Here is a 23,767-nt window from a genome sequence, read left to right as displayed (position 1 = left end):
GAGAATTATATGTCTGTCTAAATACACTGATGGAATAGCAGTAATAGGCATTTAATTAATACTGATTTCTTTAGCTTTTTGTAGGCTATCACATGACATTTTTTTCCTTCTTAACTGGACTATTACTGAACTGAGAACAGAGGAAGGATTTATTTTGTCTATAAAACCAGTTGGAGTTTGGAGGGTTTTATTTTGTCTAAAGATAAATGCTTCATTAAAAAAACCCCACAAAATCTCTCCCTTCTGTTTTATACTGACAAATTTTTCTTGATGATAATAATTTTAAATATATATACAATATTAAGGTCTAACTTTGCCAAACACCACTTTTATACTGAACTTCTCTCAAGTATTCTCTGAAATTTATAGCTGTTTGAAGTCAAGACAAATATGTTTCTAGATGATAAATTAGAGAAGATGCCACCTCTTTAAAATAATTTTTCTGATGTATATCTACATTATTGAAACAAACAATTTTTTAAGACTTAAAATTGTTTTTACTACCATAGTTCACATTTTTTTCAAAATGTAAGTCAAAAGTCAGACTTAATAGTTCATTTATGTATGGGTCTAGATAGTATGTGTGTTCTTTTCTCGAGCTTATTGGAAATATTCATAAAACTACAGACTGGTAATTTACAGCCCACCTAAGTACAGTGCCATTCCTCAAATGGGAGAGTAAAAAGGTGGATGTGATTTTAATAAAGGCAAGAGATAACACAAAAAGGGAAGTGGAAGGAATGAGTAAAGAAAGGAGAAATAAAGACAAAACATTTGGCTTTGCCACTTCTTCAAGTAATCCCTGGATATGTTTGCATGATGGGGCTTGCAGGCAGACACAAGTTTATTCTACCTGCAATTTGGAAGAGGCTGTATATGAGCTTTCTCTTAATTGGAAATTACATAGCAGTGCTAAGCCTGCGGAACGTACACCTGAGGATTAATCTAAATTAAATTCTTAAAATGCTCTGGACAATTTTATGACCATCAACAATATTTTTAAGCTTTTTTAATCTGTATATTGCTTAAATTAATTTTATGATAATTATTGAGCTTCTAGCCAACAGTCACCAAAACAGTTTGTTCCTCCCCAGTATAATACTCCAGAAACATATATGTGCCCTAAACTTTTTCAAAGAATGAGGTTTCTTTGCTAGAATAAGGATAGCTAAGTAATCAATCTGACTGATTTCTGCAGATGGATACTTTACTGTGTAACGCATGAGTGTACTTCATACAACAGAGCTAATTTTGAGCTCCAAGCAGACACTCTATTGCTGTGCTAGCCCACAGTAGAGTGTGAAGGATAAGTGATATAATCGTATTGAGACTGAATAAATTTTTTGTTTATGACAAATTTTTATCACTGTTTGAAAACTAGTTTAAAATGTCATTTAAAAAGTGAATGCAAATCAAATTAAACACTTCTCTAGTATCATGAGTGCTCCAGTAGTGTAAGTCATTGAATTTACGTGATAGATTTATTAAGCTTTCTTAGTCCGGCCTTGGAATCAGTATACACAGTCTTACTGAGATGTTGTAGGGGATGTAGAAAAGATGATTATTGATATTCGTTTGTGTTGCTGCATTATTATGTATTATTACATCTTTTAGTAGATAAGCTTACAAATATGTGGGTTTGCTTTTTTCAGGCTATTAAAAAGGGGAGCACAGAAACCAAAGTTATTGTAATAAGAATCAACCATGTAATCTGAATTAAATGCACATACTCTATTAACATGTGTCAAAGCACTATATTTATATCTCAAAATCAAAATAAACAGTGATATAAATGAATAACTGTGAATTCCTGTTTTCCATTTCAGGTCAAGAGATGGAGAACAGAATTTCAGTTTCAATTTCCAAAAATATTTTGATGGATATTTGAATTATTCTGTCATATGTTGGTTATAAATAGTGCTTTAAAAACTTTGTATAAAAAGCCATGAGTGATTTTACAATTCCCTGTACTTATTGTGTGTGTGTCTGTTTTTAAGACATTTCAAGTCTTTGGGTGTTTTCTGAGATAACTGTATCCCACTATTACTTGTTAGATCTGACAGGATTCATGTTCTCTTTCAGGAGACGCTGATAGATTGGTGCGATGAAAAAGAACTTAATTTGATTTTAACTACTGGAGGAACAGGCTTTGCACCACGAGATGTCACTCCAGAGGTGAGATAGTCCTGGAATAAGAAAACCTGCCCTTTGGTGTAGAAATGTATGAGTCTGGGGGAAGGGGATGATATTTTTTTAAAAATTTCGTCTGTAACTTTACTTTGCAGTATCTCTGGACAGGTCAAGTGATACACAACTTGAAAGCAGAAAAAGCAATAGGGAATGTAGCACGAGAGAATTACTCTGACCTTGGGTTCTGACCCAAAACGATTTTCAGACTAAAATGCGGAATAGTACAATGGATTTCTAGTCCGCTTACAAAACGAAATTCTAACAGCTTTTTGGTGCAGTTTTCCTTAGTACTGCAGTACAATACTGCTAAGCAAACACTTGTGTGGCTTTTGTTGTGTCCTACGCAAGGAAAAGTGGGATAAGAGAGATCCTTCAATTCTCTCTTGCAGGCTACTGCATTGACAACTACTGCGTTATAGGTTAGAGTGTTAGAGGTAGATAGTAGGGGGAAAAAATTCTGTGCAAAGCTGCTATTGCTTTGCTTGACACCACATTGTCAAAAAAACCTAAACAGGCACAGAGATGGAGGTAACCTGCACCAGTAAATGTTGCACAGGAAATCTGGTTACATTATACTTATAAGGAGCTAAGGTAAGGAAAAAAAAAAAAAAAAAGGAAACTTAACCTAATAACCACATGGCCATGAGTTGTAATATGAAATGACTGTGGATTGCTGTTGAAGTATTTGGGTATTTATGGTTCCAAATTAGACTAATATGAACTTTTAAAATCACATATTTTGTTTGGTTTGCTTATGTTCACTAAAGGGCAAAATTAAGATTGAGTGCCCGAAGTGTTTATTTCCATAATTTAACATATTTAGATTTCTCTTAAGTACTTATATAAGTTTTCAATTGCTTAGATTTTCAACTTAGAGTTGATTTGAGTTCATTATAACATGCCTACAATGCTTTTTACTTAGAAAAGTGTTCTGTCAACCGTGGCTGCCGTTTAACTTCTTTCCATTAGGAATCTAAAAATATTTTTAAATTTATTGTATAACATTTGTATAACTAAAGAAACATGTAAAGAAAATGCTCCTGTGCATTACCTCTGATGGTTTTAGATTATACATTAGAAACTTTAAGTAACCAAAACCTAAGGGTCTGTGTATCAGAAAATGGGAACAGTAAGATGACTGGAGTGTGCTACCTAGTGAAACTGAATTTGGAGATGATTCTCTGTGCTAAAACAACACAGAAGCGGAAAGTGTGTTGGTTGCATTTGTCTCTTACTTGCAAAATAACTTAATGGTTTTGAAGGTTGTATCCCCAGAAGTGCATAAAAGGAGGGCTGAATTTCTGCTTTGGTTTTCCTGTTTTATTACCTTTATGTAGGGTCAAGCCTAGGCAGTAGTGCCAGGGAAGCATTACAGCCGGTCCCAAAAATTAGTCACAGATTCTCAAGCAGCATTTGGGACAAGAAATAAGCAAATGAGATCTCTGCACATAAACACCCAGTATTTTCCTTACATTGCTTCATTACTGTTACTCTAACTAATTATTTAAGACAGGTGGTGATGATTTATTTGATTAGTTTTTATCTTACAGTGAGCCATTTTAAAAATTATCTGAGTTGTTGAAGTGTCTTTAGACTATGTAATAAAAACACATTGATATAAAAATCATTAATAACTTGTACTGAAGAAAAAATGCCTTGTTTTTAAACATAATAGGTATGCAAGACTTCGGTTGGTTATAACAGAATTAAGTGTTCTGACTGTGGAATTAATCCCATACTTAGAAAGAATTTATATAGGACAGTATTTACTCACTTTTGACTCATTTAAATTGGATTAACATGCAAGACTAAACTGAAATCACAGTGGAGAGATTGAATCCCAGTTTTTATTACAAAGTGGCAATGACAAGGTTTGTTCTTATGATAGGGTTTATTAGATCACTCATTCAAACAAACGTTTTTAAGGAAAGAAAATCAGTTTGCCAGTATGTGTCATAACAAAAACATATGAAGAAGCGTAAGCTTTGGCCCCATATTTTATGTCTTTTGGGTCAATGAGAGAACCAATTCAAAATGGAAAATTCATTATGTCAACATGAAATGTGCAATAGCAAGCCTTCAGGATGTAGAAAATGGTTTTTATCCCTTCCATGTGTGGTGTTCATCCAGCATGCTCTCCTCTCATTACTGAACTGATAATGAAATGATGTGATCATGACATTGTGCTATTGAGATGTCATCTTTAAGACATGATTTTAAAACTGGTAGTAATTGAATCTGATACTGGAAGACATTTCAGCATTTTTCCTGAGAGTAGCCCCTTGGGTCGTATTTCAGCTGGAATGATTCAGTCCTGCTTCTCCTTCACCCTCCTGTATTTTAAATGAGAAAACACGTTTTTCAGCTTTCTTTTTTAAGCATAGATACCTAATTGCTATTGTACTGTGCAAGATAAAGCTAGTTCCTGAGAGTATTTACAGCCCAAAGAATTAATGTTAATTGAATTTTGTAATTATTGATTAAATTGAAATTAAGTGCCTACATAATGTATCTGTTAAATAACTTCTTGAAACTTCAGAAATTTATGATTGTTTCAAAAAAATTACTCAGTTTCCCACTCATTTTACCTTTTGAACATTATATTGGAATTATACCAGATTATTGCAGTTGTATCAATGATGTGTAATGACTTTTTTTTCTTGTAATGGAGTAGATGATTTTACAGGTGTTCACAACATCTGATGTTCCTTACTTATCTTTGGTCCCTAAATTTATAGCCTCGGTCTAGTCAGTGGGTGGGGAGAAGCTTTTTAATTAGTTACTATGATTCACATTTTGAGGGATGAGGGTCAATTGAATTAAGCAGTGTGATTATCCTTCGCCTTCTTGTCTATGTGACTAGAAGTGATGAAATGCACATGGATATTTAAAAAAAAAATTCACCCAGTGGATGGCTGAATTTGAAGAAAACTGTCTTGTAGATATTATTAGTGAATGTTGCAATCCTTCATCTACTATGGCAGTTGATGGTAGCTCGCATTTGAACTAAAGCCAAAGTGTAGGCTTAATTTTGTAGATTAAACTACTTTTTTTTATACTATCTTATTTTACCTGTAATGTATGGGAGTAGTATTTAAATCCATACTGGAAATGCTCATGCAGACTGCTTGTTGATTTAAAATGTCATTGTTGCTGGACAGACATCAGGGCATTATATATGGCCAAAGTCATTTGGGGAACTTCTGGTTTGGATTTCCAGATGCAAACATTTTTTTCCTTAGAACTACAAAGACAGTTACAGTTCTTACAGAATGTTAATGATAATATACATTATCTTTTGTGAAAATATTTAAGTAATGTGGCAGCATTTTTATCTATCACTAGGTATCACTTCATATAGAAATGTATTGCTGTTGGTTAATACAAGGGAGAAAGGAAAAATCTCATGTATACAGGTGCTCTGCGCAGTTTTCTATTTTCTGTCTTCTCTATTTTTACATTTATTCTTTTGCAAAATTGCACATCCAAAAAATTCACTTGTCTGCCCTTGACAGAGTCTTCTGGCTGTTTTCTTATCCTTCGTCTTTAGTGTGGCTCACAAGGCTTGTTTGCCCTCCTACAAGACTAATTTTATGTACTTAGTTAACAGCAATAGGAGTCAACTTATTGCGCCTCAACTGGTGCTGGACATCCTTGAACTCTGTCGCTATGTTTATTCACAAATAATTCAGCCACACTGCAGATAATTGTCAGCCCTGAAATTTTAAGATAAGACTTTAGAAGAAGTACAGAAGAGCTCTCTTCCATCATGTAAAACCAGACAGATGTTTCCTTACAGTCTTCCTCCTTTTCCAGTGGTCTGGAAAAATGATGAATGTTCCTTTTGGTTCTTGCTGATTATATTCTTCAATATTTATAGACTGTTTTTCAATTCATTTAGTCACATACTTGTTTTCATTTAATCCAACAATATATGCATATTTATTTATTCTGTCATCAAAGTTCTGTAGTCCATGAAAATAAATCTTTGTTCTCTGGAACTCCCTCCTATTTGTCAGCGTTTTTCTGAAAAAAGCATGCTCAGAATGAACAAAACACTCCAAACCTAGCCACACAAAAGCCATATTTGGAGAGAAGAAATTCTCTATTCTGCTGTGATACGAAGTCTTTGTATGTTCAATTCAAAGTTACACCAGCATCTTTATAATCATTACCAACTGCAAATTTTCTATCACCTGGCTTTTCCCAGCTCCCTAAGGTATCTTTCACTATTGCTGTTTCCCAAGTTTCCCCTTAGAATTTAATGTGAATTGTTCTTCAAACTCCATTTTATTTCTACAGACTATTTTAATGTCTCTATCCTTCCATTTCTCTGTCCCAAGTAGTGTTGACAACCCTCCTAATCTCTATTAGTTGTAATTTTCATGTGTTCTGTCTGTCTGTTTGCTTTCCCTTCAGCTTTGTTAATGAAATAAGATGCTTGTGACACAACAGGGTATGTCATGTTATAGCCATACTCTCACAGCAACACTTGTTCCCCCCAGATTAACCCAAATCCACTAAGACATTGCAAATCACAACTTCCATTTAATAGGCAATAATTTAAACTTGAAATAATATGTAGGTTTTTTCATCCTCCCTGGTTCAAGTAATGCCTTTCCAGAGCAGCGGGATTTCTAGCATTGTTCGTTGTGGATATGGGAGTACTTCTTCTGTTGTTCTTCAGCAGTATTCAGCTCTTCTTAGTGCCATACCAAAAACATCTTAGTGTTGTCACTGGGCAAAAGAAACTAATTTTCTTTTTACAAACTGGCACTTCAGTATGACTGCATAGTGAGGAGGAATGAAATCTTCATCTCTCATGGGATGTTAGTCATTTTGTGATAGGAATACTATGAAATTTTACAACCTCTAATTACCCAGGCTGTTGTTTCAGTTTTTCACCCTTCAGTATTCAAGGTACCCTCCAATTTAATAACCTTTTTCAGCCTTTATTTTTGTAGTCTATTTTAAGACTGTAGTTTGCCATATCTCTTAATGGAGGTCTCACTACACGTTAAGTTTGATTTCTGTGTAGAGCTATTGTAAAATGAAGTGTGCTGTGTATGTATGATGTCCGATCCTGTAACTTGCCATCAGACCTTTTGAGAACTATTGTTCTCCATCTTTCTTAGAAAATTAGGTTTCCAACCCAGCTTGCTTCTAAAGGGTCTGAATTATGAAACCTTGCCCGGTGCATCTGGGCAACAGATATGCTTAAAGGGAATAGACTGCTCTGTGACAAACTCCTTCCAAATTCTGTGCTACTCTGTTAGAAGTTTATCAGCAACTCCATAAGGTACCATTCCCTTTTTCTTAGTCCTCCAGACAGTTCCAAGCTTATATGATTAGGTCTTTGTCCAGTCTGCTTTAATTTTTCAAGAAAATTTATTATTTGAAATGCTGTATTTGGTGTTATAAAAAATCCAAATATATTTGTGTGCTTTATTCATTTAATTAAAAATTCTATAACTAGATTTTAAATCTCGTATTTGGAAGGCATATTATTATAGCAGAATTGATATATTTAGTTGCAGAACACTAAACAACTGTTACCAGTTTCTTCAAGAAAAAAAAAAAAAAAAACAACAAAGGAAGGAGAAAATATATGCAGAGGGCGCATTTCTGAAGAACACTAATTTTGATAAATAAAGAGGGCTTGGTAAATTCTTGACATTCTGCTACATAAACAGTGGTTTTGAACATGTTTCCTTGTCTGTGTATCTAGCTGAAATACTGGATTGCAAGAATGTATGTCTCTCAACTTGTTTCTGTCTGGATTCCTAACACAGACAAGTATGAAGGTGATGGGGGAAAAAAAAGGAAGAGGAATACAGAGGATAGTTTTGTCTCTGTATATGGGATTGATGCGTCTAAAATGGAAAGCTGCATATTTTTCTGACACTCCCTTTTTAAAAAGTTTCAAATAACACAATGGGTATAGAAAAAGCTCAAAAGATATATGATGGCTGGGAGAGATGCTTTCTGTGAGAGCTACGCAACTCAGTCAGTTTAGTTTATCGTAAAGAACACTGGGAAATAACTTGGTTTTTACCTGTACTGTCTTTGAGAAATAATAGTGTAAGGTATACAATGTATTACTGTAACTAAAATACTGTATTTTCTTTGGGAAATAGTAATGTGAGGTACCAATGGCTTGCTTAGTCTACTAAAGAGAATTGTAACAATAGCTGGTGATAGGAAGCTTGATCTGGAAAAGTCTAATAAGAAAACCATCATAATGGAAGGTTTTTATGTGTTTGGGTTGGTTTGTTTGTTCAACAATGAGAGATTAATCACACAAACGAATTCCCTAAAGAAGAGCTGTATTCTCCATTTTAATCCTGTCAAATCAAAATCAATTGATTGTGGGAGAGATGTCTTAAAAAGCTTAAGTTATCTTGTACTCCTTGCAGAAGTCATGGATGATGTTTGATGAGTTATCCTGTGCAGAAGGCCGAACTAGATTCTAGCCTTATGTTCTGTATATGTTAAATGAGAAGATAGTTTGAATCAAATAGATCCTGAAATTAATAGATCAGCAATTTTGTCTCCTGTGTCCAAAAGGATTACATGAATTACTTCTCCGTCTCTTTTTTGAAAATGCAAAACTCCAATAATATTGGCTGAGGATGCTGGGGCAATTATCTTTTAAATTATTTAACTAATATATTAACCTTCTGTGTAAAGACATCTGACCATCGTATCCTAAAGATACTACTAATAGAATTCCTGGTAAGCAGTTGGGTATTTTTGCCCATTTGAGGATCAACTTTTATTTATTTGCTTTATTTTAGCTTTCCTTAATACTCTCAAATAGCAAATAGAAGTTCTGTTTTCTGTCTTTCAAACTTGTATGAAATATTTACAAGCTATGTTGAAGAGAAGAAAACAGTAGTAAAACAGCAGTAAGGGATTTGAATGTTTCATAGAATGAGAAGAAAAGCCACAGTAATGAACCAGGAAGTCTAGCTTTTTTTATCTTAAATTTTGCAATTAAGTTTTTTATTCCAAGGTAATTTCAGAATGGAAGCTGGAAGAAGACTCAGCATGTCCTGTATCCTAATGATCCCAAATATGTTCAAAAATACACCCAGAAGAACAATATGATTATGATTTACTTTTTATTGGGGTAAAGTAAGGGTTCTCCTCCTCATGGCATTACTGATGCCTTCGAACCGTGTTTTCACTGTAGGGACCACAGCTCATGTGGACATCTCTCCGTTGGTTTAAATTAACTGGCTTGGCTCCTGTTAGCAGTGTAGCTGTGACAGTGGGTAGACCTTGCAGTCCTTTCTCTAACCGGGGGAAAAAATGTGCCAGCCATTGGACTTCTGCATAACAAAATTTTCAATTTGGAACTTTTGTAATTTTTTCTCCTTTTAGGCATTTCTAAAAATAGTTTCCATTAAAACATCTCTTCACAGCAGATAATAGGGAACTGAACAAAATTAAACATTGAGTTAAGACAAAATAATCTTGAAAACATGGTCAGAACTGTAATTACACAATTCTTGCCCTTAATCTGCCATTTTTTTTCTGATGATGGTCTATTACAAAGAGTTTAATAAAAGCTTAATATGGAGAAAATTAACAAAAAAATGTAGACATGTTAGGAAGACTTCTCTGTGAAGGCAGCTTAAAGAAATGATAACTAGAGGGCAAATACTAGTTTGGATTTAACATGTATCAAAAATTGAGTGCGTTAGTCGTTTGACATAAGCGCACCAGAATAGCAAAATGACTCACGATTAAGATAGTAGATCATTAAAACTAATACTTACTAAAGAGTAGAGAATTTCTCATTTGCTCCTTGCCTGCTGTGTAGGAGCTCTTCCAGCCACTAAGTGGAAGGAAACTAGAACAGTCTTGGAAAGCAGCTGGCTTCAGCAGTTATTCTTAGGATTATAACGGGTCCTTTGCCTGCTTCGGCTAATTGCTACCACGTGGAGCAGTGAAGCTTTAGCAAAATGTTAACTCAATGTAAGTACCAGAATAGAAAACCAAAATGACTGTTGTCATACTCAAGCATGAAAGTCTTGTCACTTATGGACAAGAAAATAATTACTTTTTAACCTTGGTTTAGACCATTCACAGATATTTTAGCTTCTTGTCACTTCATGCATATATTCTTTTTCCCAATTATTTGGTAATGAGAATACCCAAATTAATAGTGAGGTGCATAATCTACTGTTGATTGTTTATTACTGACATTTAAAGTTTCACTAGATTTTGAAAAGTCCATCTTTTCTTCCACAAATAAACATTTTCTTGTGGTTCGCTGAGATCAGTTTCTCATAGTTCATTTTCATTGAGCCTTGAAAGATCTCCCTTTGGAGAGAAGGTGCCAGCAGTTTTGTTCTTGATGTGGTGCAACCAACTGTAGTTGCTGCTGGCCACGAAGTCACAGGACGCTCTAAGTACCTCGTACTCTATAGTATTAATATCTACTCTGGTTCGGTCACTGTATGCTATTCCTGGCTGGTTTATGCCATTACTAATCATATGATGCTAATCACTTGGTCTCCTCTGCCTAAATTTCCTGTCATTCTGTTTTAAGCCCAAATAGTAGTGTTTGATACAGGAAAGTGTGGCTATGGAAGAAATTCCTGTTCTATGACCCCAGTTTCTAAATTTGAAGTTATGTTAGCCTCTATTATTCCTGTGCCTTGCTGAGCTAGAAGGGGGAATGAGTGGCTGATACCGAGGATCAGTATAAATAATGTTCCATCAGCTTGGCCTATTCCTACTGTATTCCTTAAAGGGTTGTTGCATGTGAGTACTTGGCAAATTCATATGGATTCTGTCTCTGTGACCTTTCCAAATCCTAATTCAGCAGTGCACAGCAGAACTAATGATTCCTTTATTGTGTCTAAGGTTCTCTACGTTTTACAGGAAAGGGAACAGTCGGCTTCTTGTTGCATATTATTGCCTTGTCAAAGTGAGATGTAGGTTTTCAGTGTTACCAATAAGAAGTTAATGTGCAGACAGATAAGTACACACACAGTGTGGACTTCTAAGAGGACAGAAATGGAGAAGTTTGATTCCTGGCTGGTTGACTTTTAGTTACTAGGAAGATACTGAATAAAAAGACTCATGACTGAAATGACAGATGAGTTAAATTACTGAATTTTATTACTGCTGGGATTTTCTCAGTTTTTACCTTCCAGAGTTCCTTATGTGTTACTGAAATAGAGCAGCAGCTAAGATTTCTGAAACATGGTTTAATTTGTTTAAAAAACCAACCATGTTAAGTAACAGAGTGCTTAAGTTAAAGAGAAGAGGAGATTCAAGGTAAAAAAAGGTGTTGATAAGTTTCGTACTTTTGCAACTCTGCCATAGAAGAGGGTTACCCCACAAGACTCGTAAGACACTGTTTTCATTAGAGTGTGGGTGTATCTAAGCCACATTCAAACACCAGCCTACACTAGTGATGAGTAACAGTTGATGACTGCTTCAGTTTATCTCACAAATGGCCGGCAGTGGCTAATGGGTACTCCTGTTCATCTTCACAAGCTATTTTGCAGTGGATATGGGAATGAGCTCACAAGACCATCCCCTTTCCCCTCTTATACACCTTGTGCTAGAGGTAAGTGTGGTTTTGGGGAATAAGGGTGGGATGTCATGAGATGAAAGTGATGTGGGCTTCTTAAATTTTTCGCAAACCTCAATAAAGGCATGATTCCGGGGATGGGCAAAGATTCAGTTGAATTCTTATTTTTTGCCCAAAGAGGTTACCCAGTCCTAAATTGACATGCTTTCCTTGAACTGGGAGTCAGAAATCCCTTTTCTCTTCTGTTTTTCTGCTGCAGAAATTCCCAACATTCCCATTATGTGGGCTCCAGAGAGGGGTAAGCAACATCTTCAATCCCACCCAATCATTTCCAGACTAATTCTTTGCTAGTATTTTTTTGCTTTTTTAATCATCATCAGAAACAGTTTTTAGACACATTTTTCCCATTTGTTTGATTTTCTTGTGGATTCTCATATTTTTGTTTTATAGGAAGGTCCCATGGCCTCCCCAAGTGCTAGGGTCAGACTCATCTGCTGTTTCCATTTGTGTGCTATTCTCCTGTGGATTTTCATGGTTCACTTTGATCTAATGATATTACCAGAGGGTGAGCATCTAGATTCTTGGGACTGTTTCACTCATGGTATCCTAAGTTACTGAAAAAGCACTGCCACCCTGCTGCCCTGTCAATCGGTTGGCAGGCTTACGTTTTGTCCTTGCTGACAGTCGCATCCGATTATTCATGGGCTTTGGTCTTTTGCTGCCTTGCCTATCTGGGGACTGCCTGGCATTCACTACTCTCTTTTATTCTCTCTACCTGCTGGCTGTGTGGCATTGTCCTCCTGAAATCTTGGCCCTTTGCCTGACTGTCTGGCATTACCTCTTGACCAGCTAATTGTTTGACACTGACTACCTACTGCCCTGTCCATCTGTTGAACGGCATGTATCGCCTCCTTACCGTCCTTTGGATCTGATTGCACACGGGCATTGGCCTTCCGCTGCCCTGTCTCCCGCTCTGAGTGCCTGGCATCACCTTCCTGCTGAGTGCATCTGCTGACTTTGCGGAATTGCTCTTCTGCTGCTTGGCACACCTGCTGTTTGGTACTGCTTTATCGACTTGCTGAATGTCTGGCATTTTCCTCCTGCCTTTTCACCTGCTTCTTGATTATAGTGTCCCCTTGCTGCTCTTTGAGTCTGCTTACTCACTGATACTTGCTCTTTTGCTGTCCTGTCCACTTGCTTTTATGCCTGGCATTTCTATCATATTGTCCTGCCCACCTGCCTAGGTTTTATTCCTAAATACGCACCAGTCTGAAAAAATTAAGAATTGTAAGGAATGGGGAAAAAATATCGTCTGGCTCCTTCATGATCTGATTCAGTTCAACATACCAGCCAAAAACTGATCTCAGTACCAGCATCCAGCTTTTTCATAGAACTGCTCAAAACCCTTTCCCTCCTTACAAAAAAAAAAAAAAGCTGAATTGTATTTAGTCTTTGCTTCCATCACTTCATTTGATAGGTGTATTACTGTTCAGTAATACTGTATTCAGTATTAAATACAGTAATAATTAAGTACTAAAGCACATCACTGATATTACCTACAGTAATTCTCAGAATCCGTGGAAGGTAGGTAATAACAGGGGAAAAAACAATTTGTCGCTGAGGCTCAGAAAGATTAAGGTTTCCCTGTAGAGCTATGTTCAGTAAATACAATGGATCGAAGGAGCTAAGTAAGAAATTTTACAGATCTCTTAACTTAAAATGCACAGTTGCAGCTAATATAAAAAAGCCATTGGATCGGTACAGTATTACCAAACTGCAGTGTGTCCTAGTTGCTGCTTCCTCCTCTTTCTGTACTGGGAGAATGGTCAATTACCAGTTTACAGAAACTTTTTGTCATTCCCTCACAGATTAAGAACAAGGACTTGACTATATCTGTAAGGTCCATAGTAAGGGAATAAATCAGTGTCACAACTTAGAGTAAGAAGCAGGATTTCTTGCCTCTTTTCTTTTAATTCAACTTACTTCACCTCTCTTTTCCTAGCTCTGCCACAGTTTCTAGCTTATTATGAGTGTTTGTGGCTTTTGAATCCAGTACGAACTAGGAAGTGGAGAGGATATTCTGTCATAATGAACCCTGTCATAATTTCATAATAAATTATTCCTACACTTAAAATAATCGTAAGTAATATTTTTAACTTTAGCTTTTAATCTTTCCAGATGTAGTGTTACTACTTTTGCTACCTTCAGAGATACCCTAAATATAGAATCATAGAATCTTGAATGATTTCAGTCGGAAGGGACCTCAAAGATCATCTAGTTCCAACCCCCCCTGCCATGGGCAGGGAAACCCTCCACTAGACCACGTTGCCCAAAGCCCCATCCAACCTGGCCTTGAACACTTCCAGGGATGGGGCCTCCACAACCTCTCTGGGCAACCTGTTCCAGTGCCACACCACCCTCACAGTGAAGAATTTCTTCCTAACATCTAATCTAAATCTCCCCTCCTTCAGCTTAAGGCCATTACCCCTTGTCCTGTCACTCCATGCCCTTGTAAACAGTCCCTCTCCAGCTTTCCTGTAGGCCCCTTCAGGTACTGGAAGGCTGCTGTAAGGTCTCCCTGGAGCCTTCTCTTCTCCAGGCTGAACAATCCCAACTCTCTCAGCCTGTCCTCATAGGAGAGGTGCTCCAGCCCTCTGATCATCTTCATGGTCCTCCTCTGGACTCACTCCAACAGCTCCATGCCCTTCTTATGTTGGGGCCCCAGAGCTGGATGCAGTACTCCAGGTGGGCTCTCATGAGAGCAGAGTAGAGGGGGAGAAACACCTTCCTCGACGTGCTGGTCACAATTCTTTTGATGCAAAATGATGTCTAACTGTACAGGCAGGGCAGCATCCCATGAGTCAGTAGCCTCTTTCACCTGTGCAAGAACAGCTGTGGATCAGGCAGATGCTGTGGCAGAGCACCTTGCTCCTATGCTCCCGACACCAACTTGTCCCTGTGGAAGATGGTTCCCAGTACGGCAGACAATGTTCTGCATAAGAGCCAGCAGGAACCTTCTTCCAGTTTTCACATTAACCTCTAGAAATCCAGTAAATTTGTATTCTGCTCCAAGGAACCGGAGGACACAAACGTCTGTCTTTACTCCCTTACAGTCTCCTGTGCTCTCCTGTCCTCTATCTTCTCAGCCTTTCCAACCTTCCCTTGCTCCTTCAGGCATATTTTTTTCACAACTTTGCAAACTCTTCAAGACAGTAGGCTGGCAGTCTCTCACTTCCCACCAGCTTCACGCTGTTGAGGGGTCTGGTGACAAGAACAGATCTCAGTGGCAATTCTCTTTCTCCAGGCTTTAACTCCCAGCGTTACTTTGCTGCTTCCCTAGATTGTTAGAGAAGTGACATCAGATGCTGGAAGGGAGGAGTAATATTTACTCCAGCACTACGGAGCTGCAGGATGCTGCTAGAACTCACTTCTTATCCCAAGAACCACAAGTCCTTTTTTGGTGTATCATTTTAGTTATTTTTAATATAGTATTTTTAAAATTCATATTACCTCAGAAAAACAGCTAGTTTTCAAATAATATGCAGGTTATATAAACTTTAAACAAAATGTGGAAAAGCATCAGAAATTGAAGGAAAAAATGCTTCATCTTGAATGTGTAGATGAAAATTATACCTACTGGAGAATTGATGCAGTGCTGTCTCAGGCAGCTTCACTGAAAATGTGCAGGTAAATCAGTTTTCCACTTGCAGCGATCAAGTTATAGTACAAACATTTTACTCAGTTAAAAAAAAAGTATTTTAACTTGAAAGAATACATTGTAGTTTTTGTCTTATAAATGAGTTGAAATTTGGTTAAAGAAACAATGAAGAATTTGCACACAAATCCCTGGGAACATCATATCTATCAAATCCCTGCAACAATGAAATACAACATTATTTTGTCTTTTTTCTAATGGGTCTTTTTTTGTTGGTTTTGTTGTTGTTGTTGTTGTTGTTTCATTAAGGTGTTCTTTAGTCTATCTTGTGCACCTTTCAACAGAAGATTAGCTTCTGGAACAGTCATGAAGAGTTACAATTCTTTCCAGCTTATAGAGTTTCCCTTTCCAGGATAACTAAATCTCCTGTTATCAGCCTAATTGTATCTCAGTTTTATTTCCTCTTGTTAGACTCTTTTCCTTCCTTATTATCTGTGATAAAAAAACTTGTTACATTTCTGATAGTCATTTCCTGAACTACTGTGTCTAGATAGTACAAATTATTTGTCAGGAGAGTGTTTTTCATATATCCTCTTCTCACTTCAGTGCAGTACTTAAATTCCATTAAAATTTTTACAATTTGCTTTCTTTATTCTTCTCTGCTTTCTCAAGGTATCCTTTCTGATGATAGGCAGCATTGTAGCATCTAAGCGGCTAATTTCTTCAGTTGTTTCTGAAAAGAAAACAAATTCCTAACTAATACAGGTCTTTTGCTCTCAAAAAGAAAGGTATATAATTATTCTGTTATGCTTGGGATTTCCAGAAGGTGTTCCTTTGCCCTGATCCTCTTACTCATTACTTTCAGTTTCAGCTGAAGTTTTCCATTCTTTTAAGAATAATGTGTCTGACAGTGACTCATATCAACTTGGAATTCAGATTTTATTATGTTTATACGTTGCTTCTGGATCTAATTTGAAAAAAATATGCGTTTAATTTTAGACAAGAATGCCTCAGATGAGAAGTGTTACACTAAAGAACATATATCCCTTTCGGTTCATGCATTGGCATCAGTAATGAAGGCTTTTGCTGGCACAACTCATGTAACAATTTGTTGAAGGTATATTGATACTGAGTAAGTTTCAGTGTCTCTCTGCTGTTACCTCTTTACTCAGTGAGTAAATAGCTTTTGTTGGAAACGTGAGGAGATAGATACACAAAGCAGATGTAAGAAGCAAGACGATACTGTTTTTACGTGATTACTTCAGAGGACCACAATTTATAACCCATGCTTTTTTCTTTTCTTCTGTTGAATGTATTTGGGAAGATCCACTCCATCCTCTGGGTTCCCTTTTCTTAAAATGTCCGTTAGAGTACAGGCTAGGATAAGGTGTTTACGTGGTTATAATGCAGTTTTAACTGATTCCTTGTTAAGATAATATCCATGGCTTAAAGTTAGTGAACTTCCTTAGTAAATTCAACTGATATATTCACTGAGTTTATACATGGAAGAGGACCCAGTCATCCATCCTTCAGTGACTGTTGCAGAATTGTTCCCCCCAGCAGGTTTTTCTGTTGTTCTGCCTAGCCAGGTTTTAGATTTTGAATTTGCTGGAGCTTCTTTCACTTCACTTGGGAGTTTGATGAAGTCAGCTAGATGTCATGGTTCAGAAATTTTATCTGAGACTGACCTAAACTTTTGTTAGTCCTTTACAGCTCTCAAAGTACATCATAGCAACACTAAATAATGTTTTCCACCCTTGCTGTTTGCTTTCAGGAATTATTTGTACACCTTAATTAGGCTTTGTCTTTTAATCTTTTTGCAGATAGACTGTAGACAGACTTTATGAAATAACCTTTATTTTGTGTAGCGTTGCAGTCATGTACATCACTCAGCTGGCGGATTTTGCAGATTTCAAAGCTGAATGAAACCTACACATTGCACTTTTTTTTTTTTTGCCTCAGTTTTTGGGCTTCAGCTCCCTTTGCAAGAGTGAAAAATGATTGCGTTATTGCCACTTCTTTCTAGAAGTTGATCAGTTCTTTCTTTCAAACCAAATAGTTTATGCAGTGGTATATGAAATTAATCCATGAACAGCAAGGACTAAAACTAGGTCTCTCTCAAACTCTTCTACAATTCATGCAAGTTTTACTGATTTCTGCTGTTGAGCATTGGTGGTTCCTGGGATGAGGAGAACAGAGAAAGGCACAAAGTTCTTTTAGATGTCCTTGTCTCCTAGGGATTTTGTTTCCTGCAGCATCTTAATGAGAAGCTATTAACTCCTCATCGCTCTTTGCAGGCAAGAGGGAGTCTGTAACAGCAGAGTTTTCTTTTGACTTTTTGAAGCGTAACAAAGATGGATTTCCTAACCTAGCTGGAACTGTGGGTTTTTCTCAATTAATAACTTGTCACATTGTTAAGACAGCTTAATATTTTACCCAGAAATATGTTGTGTCTTTGTTTCTTTTCCATGTTAGCTTTTTTAAAATGAGGATTTTTTTTAATTTAACTCATTTAATCAGACACATAGTATTGGGCAGCTCACCTTAGGTGCATGTGATTTCTGTTATTCTGAATTCCTGTCTTTCATTATCCATATACATTATATAGAAATACTGCTGTCTGATTTTTTACTTAGGTTAATCTGCTAGTGCTATGATGTTTGTAGTTGCTGTTCTCTGAATCACTACCGTTGCTGTGGTAGTGAGCTACTTAGCATTCATTGCAAGAGCCAGTCCTGTGTAGATTTTAAGTACATGGAGGAAGAACTAACTTGTTCCCTGTGCCTATCTAAGAATCTCTTCTGCCTTACCAGTTGTTAAAAGCTACCACTTTTCTCAGTGATCCACTTCCACACTGCTAGTAAAAAAATCAATCTGCTGAAAAAGTTTGGACATGGAGAGAATTTTATTAAAAAGCAAAAAAATTTTTCTACACAACATGGTCTGCTGCTTCAAGCACAGCAGAAGTGTACACGAGGGGAAGTGCTTATATACCTATGTTGCTGTATCTATATTAATGAAAAGGTGCCTACATTATAAGAACTTCAGAGTTTCGAAGTTAAGAATTGGGCAGTTAGGTAAACCGACAGAATTTGTCTATACAATGCAAAGTTGCATTAATCTGAAAGCATTACTGTGTCACAGCTGAGGAGTGTCAATAAATGATGGAACTGGGTTTAGTGCATGAAAGATACTGTAATGTCTTCTAAAACTGGAAGAAACTGGTGGTTTGGATACAGAAATGTGTATAGAAAGGATCTTAGGAACAGTGAAATAAAGGGAAAATATTTCATACTGGATTTTGTTATATTATTAACTATTATTAAGTATTGTAAATCATTAAATAGTAAAATCAAATTCCAGAGGAAATTGTAAACTTGATATATTTAATATTCCTCATTCAGTGTATATTAGGAATTCTGCTGTCTTTTATTTCAGTGCTCTGTGCTGCAGCAGTCTCAACAAAGTACTTTCCATCTTCTCTTTGAGAAACCTTTTCATCCAGTTGTTTCCATGAGAATGTTGGAGGAAAAAAATGTGGTTTGTGCCAGGAGTTAAATAATCCTGTATAGCAAATTGTTTGACAGAATGCACAGTAGGTCACTTTGGCTTTCAAAATCTGTTCAGTTGTTCAGTTCCAATGAGTGCATCATTCACGTGTACCTAAATCGACAACTGCTCAGACTCTGAACACGTGAATTGCATCACTGGATTTCACTGAAGAATCCTTTCTGTGAGTGTTGAGGTTATGGCAGAAGTACTTTAAAGCTGTTGTTATTAGACATGCTTTATTATTTACTTGGGGAGTAAAGATACTGTGTAAGACAATCTTACGAGAAAGTAAAGTACTTTTTAAAATTCTTGTATTGGCATGTTATATTCTTGAAAAATTATCACTCAGTAGTCCATCCTTTGTAGTGTATTTTAGGAAGGATTTTTTTTTTTTAAATCTTCAACATTGATGATTTGAGATCTAAAATTGTTTGGAGGTGCTACTTTACCTGTGGCAGAAACTGACTGGAGTTTCATAAGTACAAGTATTTCATATGCAATATTTGTTCTTGGCAGAAGGTAGTATATGATAGGAAACAACAGACAAGATTCTCAGAAAAAAAAAGGAGTTCTACATCTCAGTCTCAGCAGCGAATTCATTGGAGCTAAAGCATTGCAAAATTATTTATTTAGGGAAGTGAAATTACAAGTGAAAACTTTTGGTTCTTTAACTGCCCAAGAGATTGAACAAGTTCTTCAGAGAAAGCAGAGTACATTTCTACCTGGTGGCCTCATTCTTTGTACCAATGAGGTTCTCTAAAGAATAGGATCTGGTCTCTTCCTGTGATACTAATATCATAACTAAGCAAAACTGACAGGTTTGTTTCTCTTATGTAGTTCTAGACTTCATTGCTTAATATACTCCACCCCTGCCCCCACCCTCCCCCATGTATAAATAATCCAATTTTGACATGAGTTTTGTATGAAATGAAGCTAACTGTACCCTGACTCCCCTTTGGTGTAGATATATAGTCTAGAAGATAATACACATAACCAGAAGCATTATATAGAGCGGTTTTTTATGAGACAGTGCTCCCTAGTTATTATACTGTTAGTTAAAGCTCATTACATTGTCAGTTGCATTAATTGTACAACTCTTATTGATACTCTTACTGAGATATTGTAGTTATTGATACTTATTTCTCTCATTTCTGCTGTATGATTTTCTGATTTGCAGAGAACCAAATTTTTCAGTTCTCAGGTTTTGTTCCACTTCAATTTTTAAAGAATTTTGCAGAAGTTGTGATGGATTGCATAGATTTGTACATTTTTATACTACATTTTATACTTCAGCTGTACTACTTTATTGAACAGCAAGAGGTTCGTTCTTACATCAAGTGGGGATCAAGTGGGAAGCACAGCAGTTTGCACATGAAAAAGAGAGCTGGAAAAAAAGTAGGCACCTGACCCTTCTTTGTAAGCAAGTGAAGTGGCTTGTTTCCAGCTGTTGTTTTAACAAGCTAATCCCCCTAACCCTTTGTAAATACTCTGCCTTTTGACTCTGGCTTAACACACGTAACATATTGCATCTGGTGGGCTGTGTACATCTTCATAGAGCCTAAATGTATTCCTCATAGTGCAGAAAAGCATTTAGTAAGCATTTCCTTTGTTTGGTTAGCAGTTTCTGAAAATTAGTGTTCTATTGGTTTTATGATAAAATACAGGGGTGGGCAGTATCATCAAAGATCAATTTGTATGGCATAAATATTTTATACGCATTTACTATCTTAAAACTTTGTGTAACGATCAGAGTTAAAAATATTATTAACACTTAATATATATTGGAAGTGATATTTAGAAGATGCAAGTGGTCTAGTTGTCCTGATGCACCTATTTCATTAACATTTCTATTACACAATGAAGTTTATGTAAATCAAATGCAAACAGGTTTAGCTCAAGACTTAGATACAAACCTACAGAAGGGCAGGAACAAGTTGCAAATTCCACAGTGTTGCTTTCTCTAGTACGTTCATTTAAATTTCCAGCTTCTATATTGTGTATAAAAATGTGAAGCATCTTCCCCAAAACGTTTTGCAAGCTGTAAGTAAAAACCAAATTGAGTGTTATGAAGTAGTTCTTTTGATTAGTTTGATTTCAGCTGAAGAAAACAAGGTCTTGTGAGGAAAGTTACCATAAATACTAAAATCTTTATTAACTTTATTATACACTTAGGTAATTATTTTTTTACAAAAATAACTATCATTGGAGTCCAACTATTAAAAATTAAATGTATTCATGGTTTGGTCCTGCATAAGTCATTCAGTATTGTCAGAGGTACCTCTACCAGCCAGTTGCTTTTTATGGTCACATCCACAGTGGAATTGTACTGGTAGAGTCGTTTGCTGATATCGCTTTATAAAGAAGGAGGACAATGAATTAGCTCCTGTCCTCTGAGTCTCATGCCATAGGCATTAGGTTACAATAAATGGTACAATGGATCCCAGTGAAGAGAGTGAGGGAATTTGGAGAAAGTAAGTTGCAGGCCGAGGGGAATCATGGATATGGGGAGAAACAGAGAAAACAGAACCTGTATTCAATTTAATCTAACAGCAGTTATTGCTGTGACACTTTTGTTCCTCACCCAAATAAATTCTGTAGGGTCATTCTGTGATGTTTGGGATCTTGGTGGCAGCAGAGCCACTGCGAATATGCTGAGAGGGCAAACAAACTTCAAATCAACATTCATGTGCTGCAGAACTATTGTCAGTGGAAATGCATTATTGGTGCATGCAGATACACCAGTTTGTAGAGTTCATTTTTAGTTGGCTACATTAATCAGGGTTTCATCTACCTTTGGCTGCTTGTAGATTTGAGTTGGGAGAAGAGGAGGAAAAAGAACACGTAATTGGTGTATCTCTGGCTGCAGCCCTCCAATGATGTGGTAGGGCCACTATGTTGTTAGAAAAGTTACTAACTTTGATGGCAAATTGACAGATTTTACAAACCTGCTTGACTTTGGTTGCTTTGCAGCAATAGCATATGTGATTGGTTTTATCCATTTGTCAAATTAACTGAGCAATTAGCCAAAGAAATTTGATTTTGGAGAACATCAGAGAGCATGGTTCCTGTTAAGCCTTCCATCCCTAAAAAAGACGAAGAATATCATCACACAGGGTATTGGGGGCAGGGAATAAGAAAAAATCCAGGAAATGCCGCATGATGGTGAGAATGAGTGACTCAAAACAGATCTTATCCAAAAACTTTTCTGTGTATTGAAAGAAACCAACTGCTGAAACCTGTATTTCTTATTGTACTAAAAGAAGAAATAGATAAGTGATTTTTAGGCGAGAAGCTCTAATCAGTCTAATCAACTCCATGTAAGCTCTATTTTCTCCCCTGCAAAATAAGAATAGGGAAGTAGAGAATAAGCTGAAATAGCTGACTTGTGAATAGAAATTACAGGCACACGGGTTATCTCCCGCAGAGATATACTGAATAACCTTGAAGAAGGTAGCTCATATCCAAGCTGAGAGAAGCAATTTCTGTTCCTAAAGTGTACACTTCTTACACAACTGGTCGACAGACGTGACTGACATTTTTGTAGCATATTTGATCTGATCAAAAAAGCTACTGCCTCCGTAGTTCTTTGTCCAGCCTTCTGAGGTTTGACTGTGGCCTGTGAGCTCTGTTGCAGAGTGTATATAGGTACTTCTTTGATGAGGCCCTTCCAAGACTTCTGCTTTCAATGGGAAGCTCAAATAGGTAATAAAATGTTATCTATGCTAATTCTATAGTTGTTAAATATAAATTATCTGCAAATTTGTCCATTAATTTACATAAATAGCTTTATGATATGCAATGCAGAGTCATAGATTTGAACTTTTTCAACAGAAATAGTATTTTCAACAGAGGCAGGCTCGGTCATCTTAATTTAATCGAATTTATTATGACTTCTCAGTATCATATTTGCATTTTAGTTGAAGAGATAAAACTATATTACCGTCCCCAAACTGCTGAAGAGTATATGAAATGTCTCAGATCGTTACTTACTATTAAGAGGTCAAATTTTGTTCTGTTTAATACCTGAAAGACAATGATGAGGAGTTTCTGAACATTTCCAGAAGAGTAGTCCTAGGTCTTTTAATTAAATCAGTCTACAGTGAGTATATCCTCCAGAAGCTGCCTGGGAGGGCTTCCACAGGTTAGGAACTGACGTAGCTTAATTTATATGGAGGCAAAGAAAGGCAGTGAAGCAGCAGAGAACTCTGTGAAACCAATTGGCAGCGAGCCATCTGTTAAGCAACCACAACTACGTCAAAGATACCTAAAAATACATCAGTTGATTTGGGAACATAATGCCCTAACTCCAATAAAAAGGCACTTTGAAAACAATCAAAAATGTGTTTTAAAACAAATTGAGTTTATTCATATAGCAATGAAATATAAGAAGAACTGCTGTCATAGACATCGTTATTAAGTCCTGGATAGATCCGTGAAATAATTATTTAGTTGTTAGTCTCTCCTTCTCCTCTCTGGAGTAGAAATTACTGCTTTATTTCAGTCCCATTGTCTGTCTCCCAAAGCCTGATACTTCTATCATGTCCTGTTTTCCTTTCTGCTTCTCCTGAGATTCTCCCTCATGTATTGTCCATCCAAGCACCTTGTGCAGTCTTAGTTCCATCCTACTCCATTCATTTCCCTCGCTCTACTCTCATCCCTGCCCTTCTGCCAATCCTGCTGCTCGGACTTCCTCTCTGCAATTCTTCCTTTCTACTTAGACTTCCTTCTTCCCACATTCCCTTCTCCCATCTAAACTACAGACCTCTCCTTTGCAACCTCCAAACTGGCCTTTCTGTCTCTCTCCTGAACTCTTGCTT

General features: G+C 36.6%; 1 protein-coding gene and 1 long non-coding RNA gene across 21 annotated transcripts in view; one reads left to right on the top strand and one right to left on the bottom strand.

Moving 5' to 3' along the window:
• GPHN (gephyrin) overlaps nucleotides 1–23,767 on the top strand; it is a 292,089-nt gene that overhangs the window by 150,879 nt on the left and 117,443 nt on the right. For 10 of the 19 annotated variants that reach the window (XM_054826339.1, XM_054826338.1, XM_054826351.1 and 7 more), the window contains one exon: nucleotides 2,083–2,175. In XM_054826339.1, the coding sequence (XP_054682314.1) occupies nucleotides 2,083–2,175 (93 nt within the window). Of the gene's footprint in view, nucleotides 1–2,082; nucleotides 2,176–12,002; nucleotides 12,042–23,767 lie in introns of all 19 variants that reach the window. The other 9 variants (XM_054826350.1, XM_054826347.1, XM_054826337.1 and 6 more) reach the window with 1 other exon arrangement.
• LOC129206677 (uncharacterized) lies at nucleotides 4,063–23,079 on the bottom strand. Of its 2 annotated transcripts, none has more exons than XR_008577258.1 (4): nucleotides 22,974–23,079; nucleotides 21,896–22,033; nucleotides 20,864–20,988; nucleotides 4,063–4,523 (listed from the first exon to the last, which is right to left on the bottom strand). It is a non-coding gene; the product is annotated as an uncharacterized LOC129206677 (long non-coding RNA). The 2 variants fall into 2 exon arrangements; XR_008577259.1 differs by lacking the exon at nucleotides 4,063–4,523 and adding an exon at nucleotides 15,304–17,577.

The sequence above is a fragment of the Grus americana genome, chromosome 5 (assembly GCF_028858705.1).
Source record: "Grus americana isolate bGruAme1 chromosome 5, bGruAme1.mat, whole genome shotgun sequence".
Lineage (NCBI taxonomy): Eukaryota > Metazoa > Chordata > Aves > Gruiformes > Gruidae > Grus > Grus americana.
Note: the sequence above shows the minus strand (reverse complement) of the source record. Positions and strands in the feature narration are given on the sequence as shown.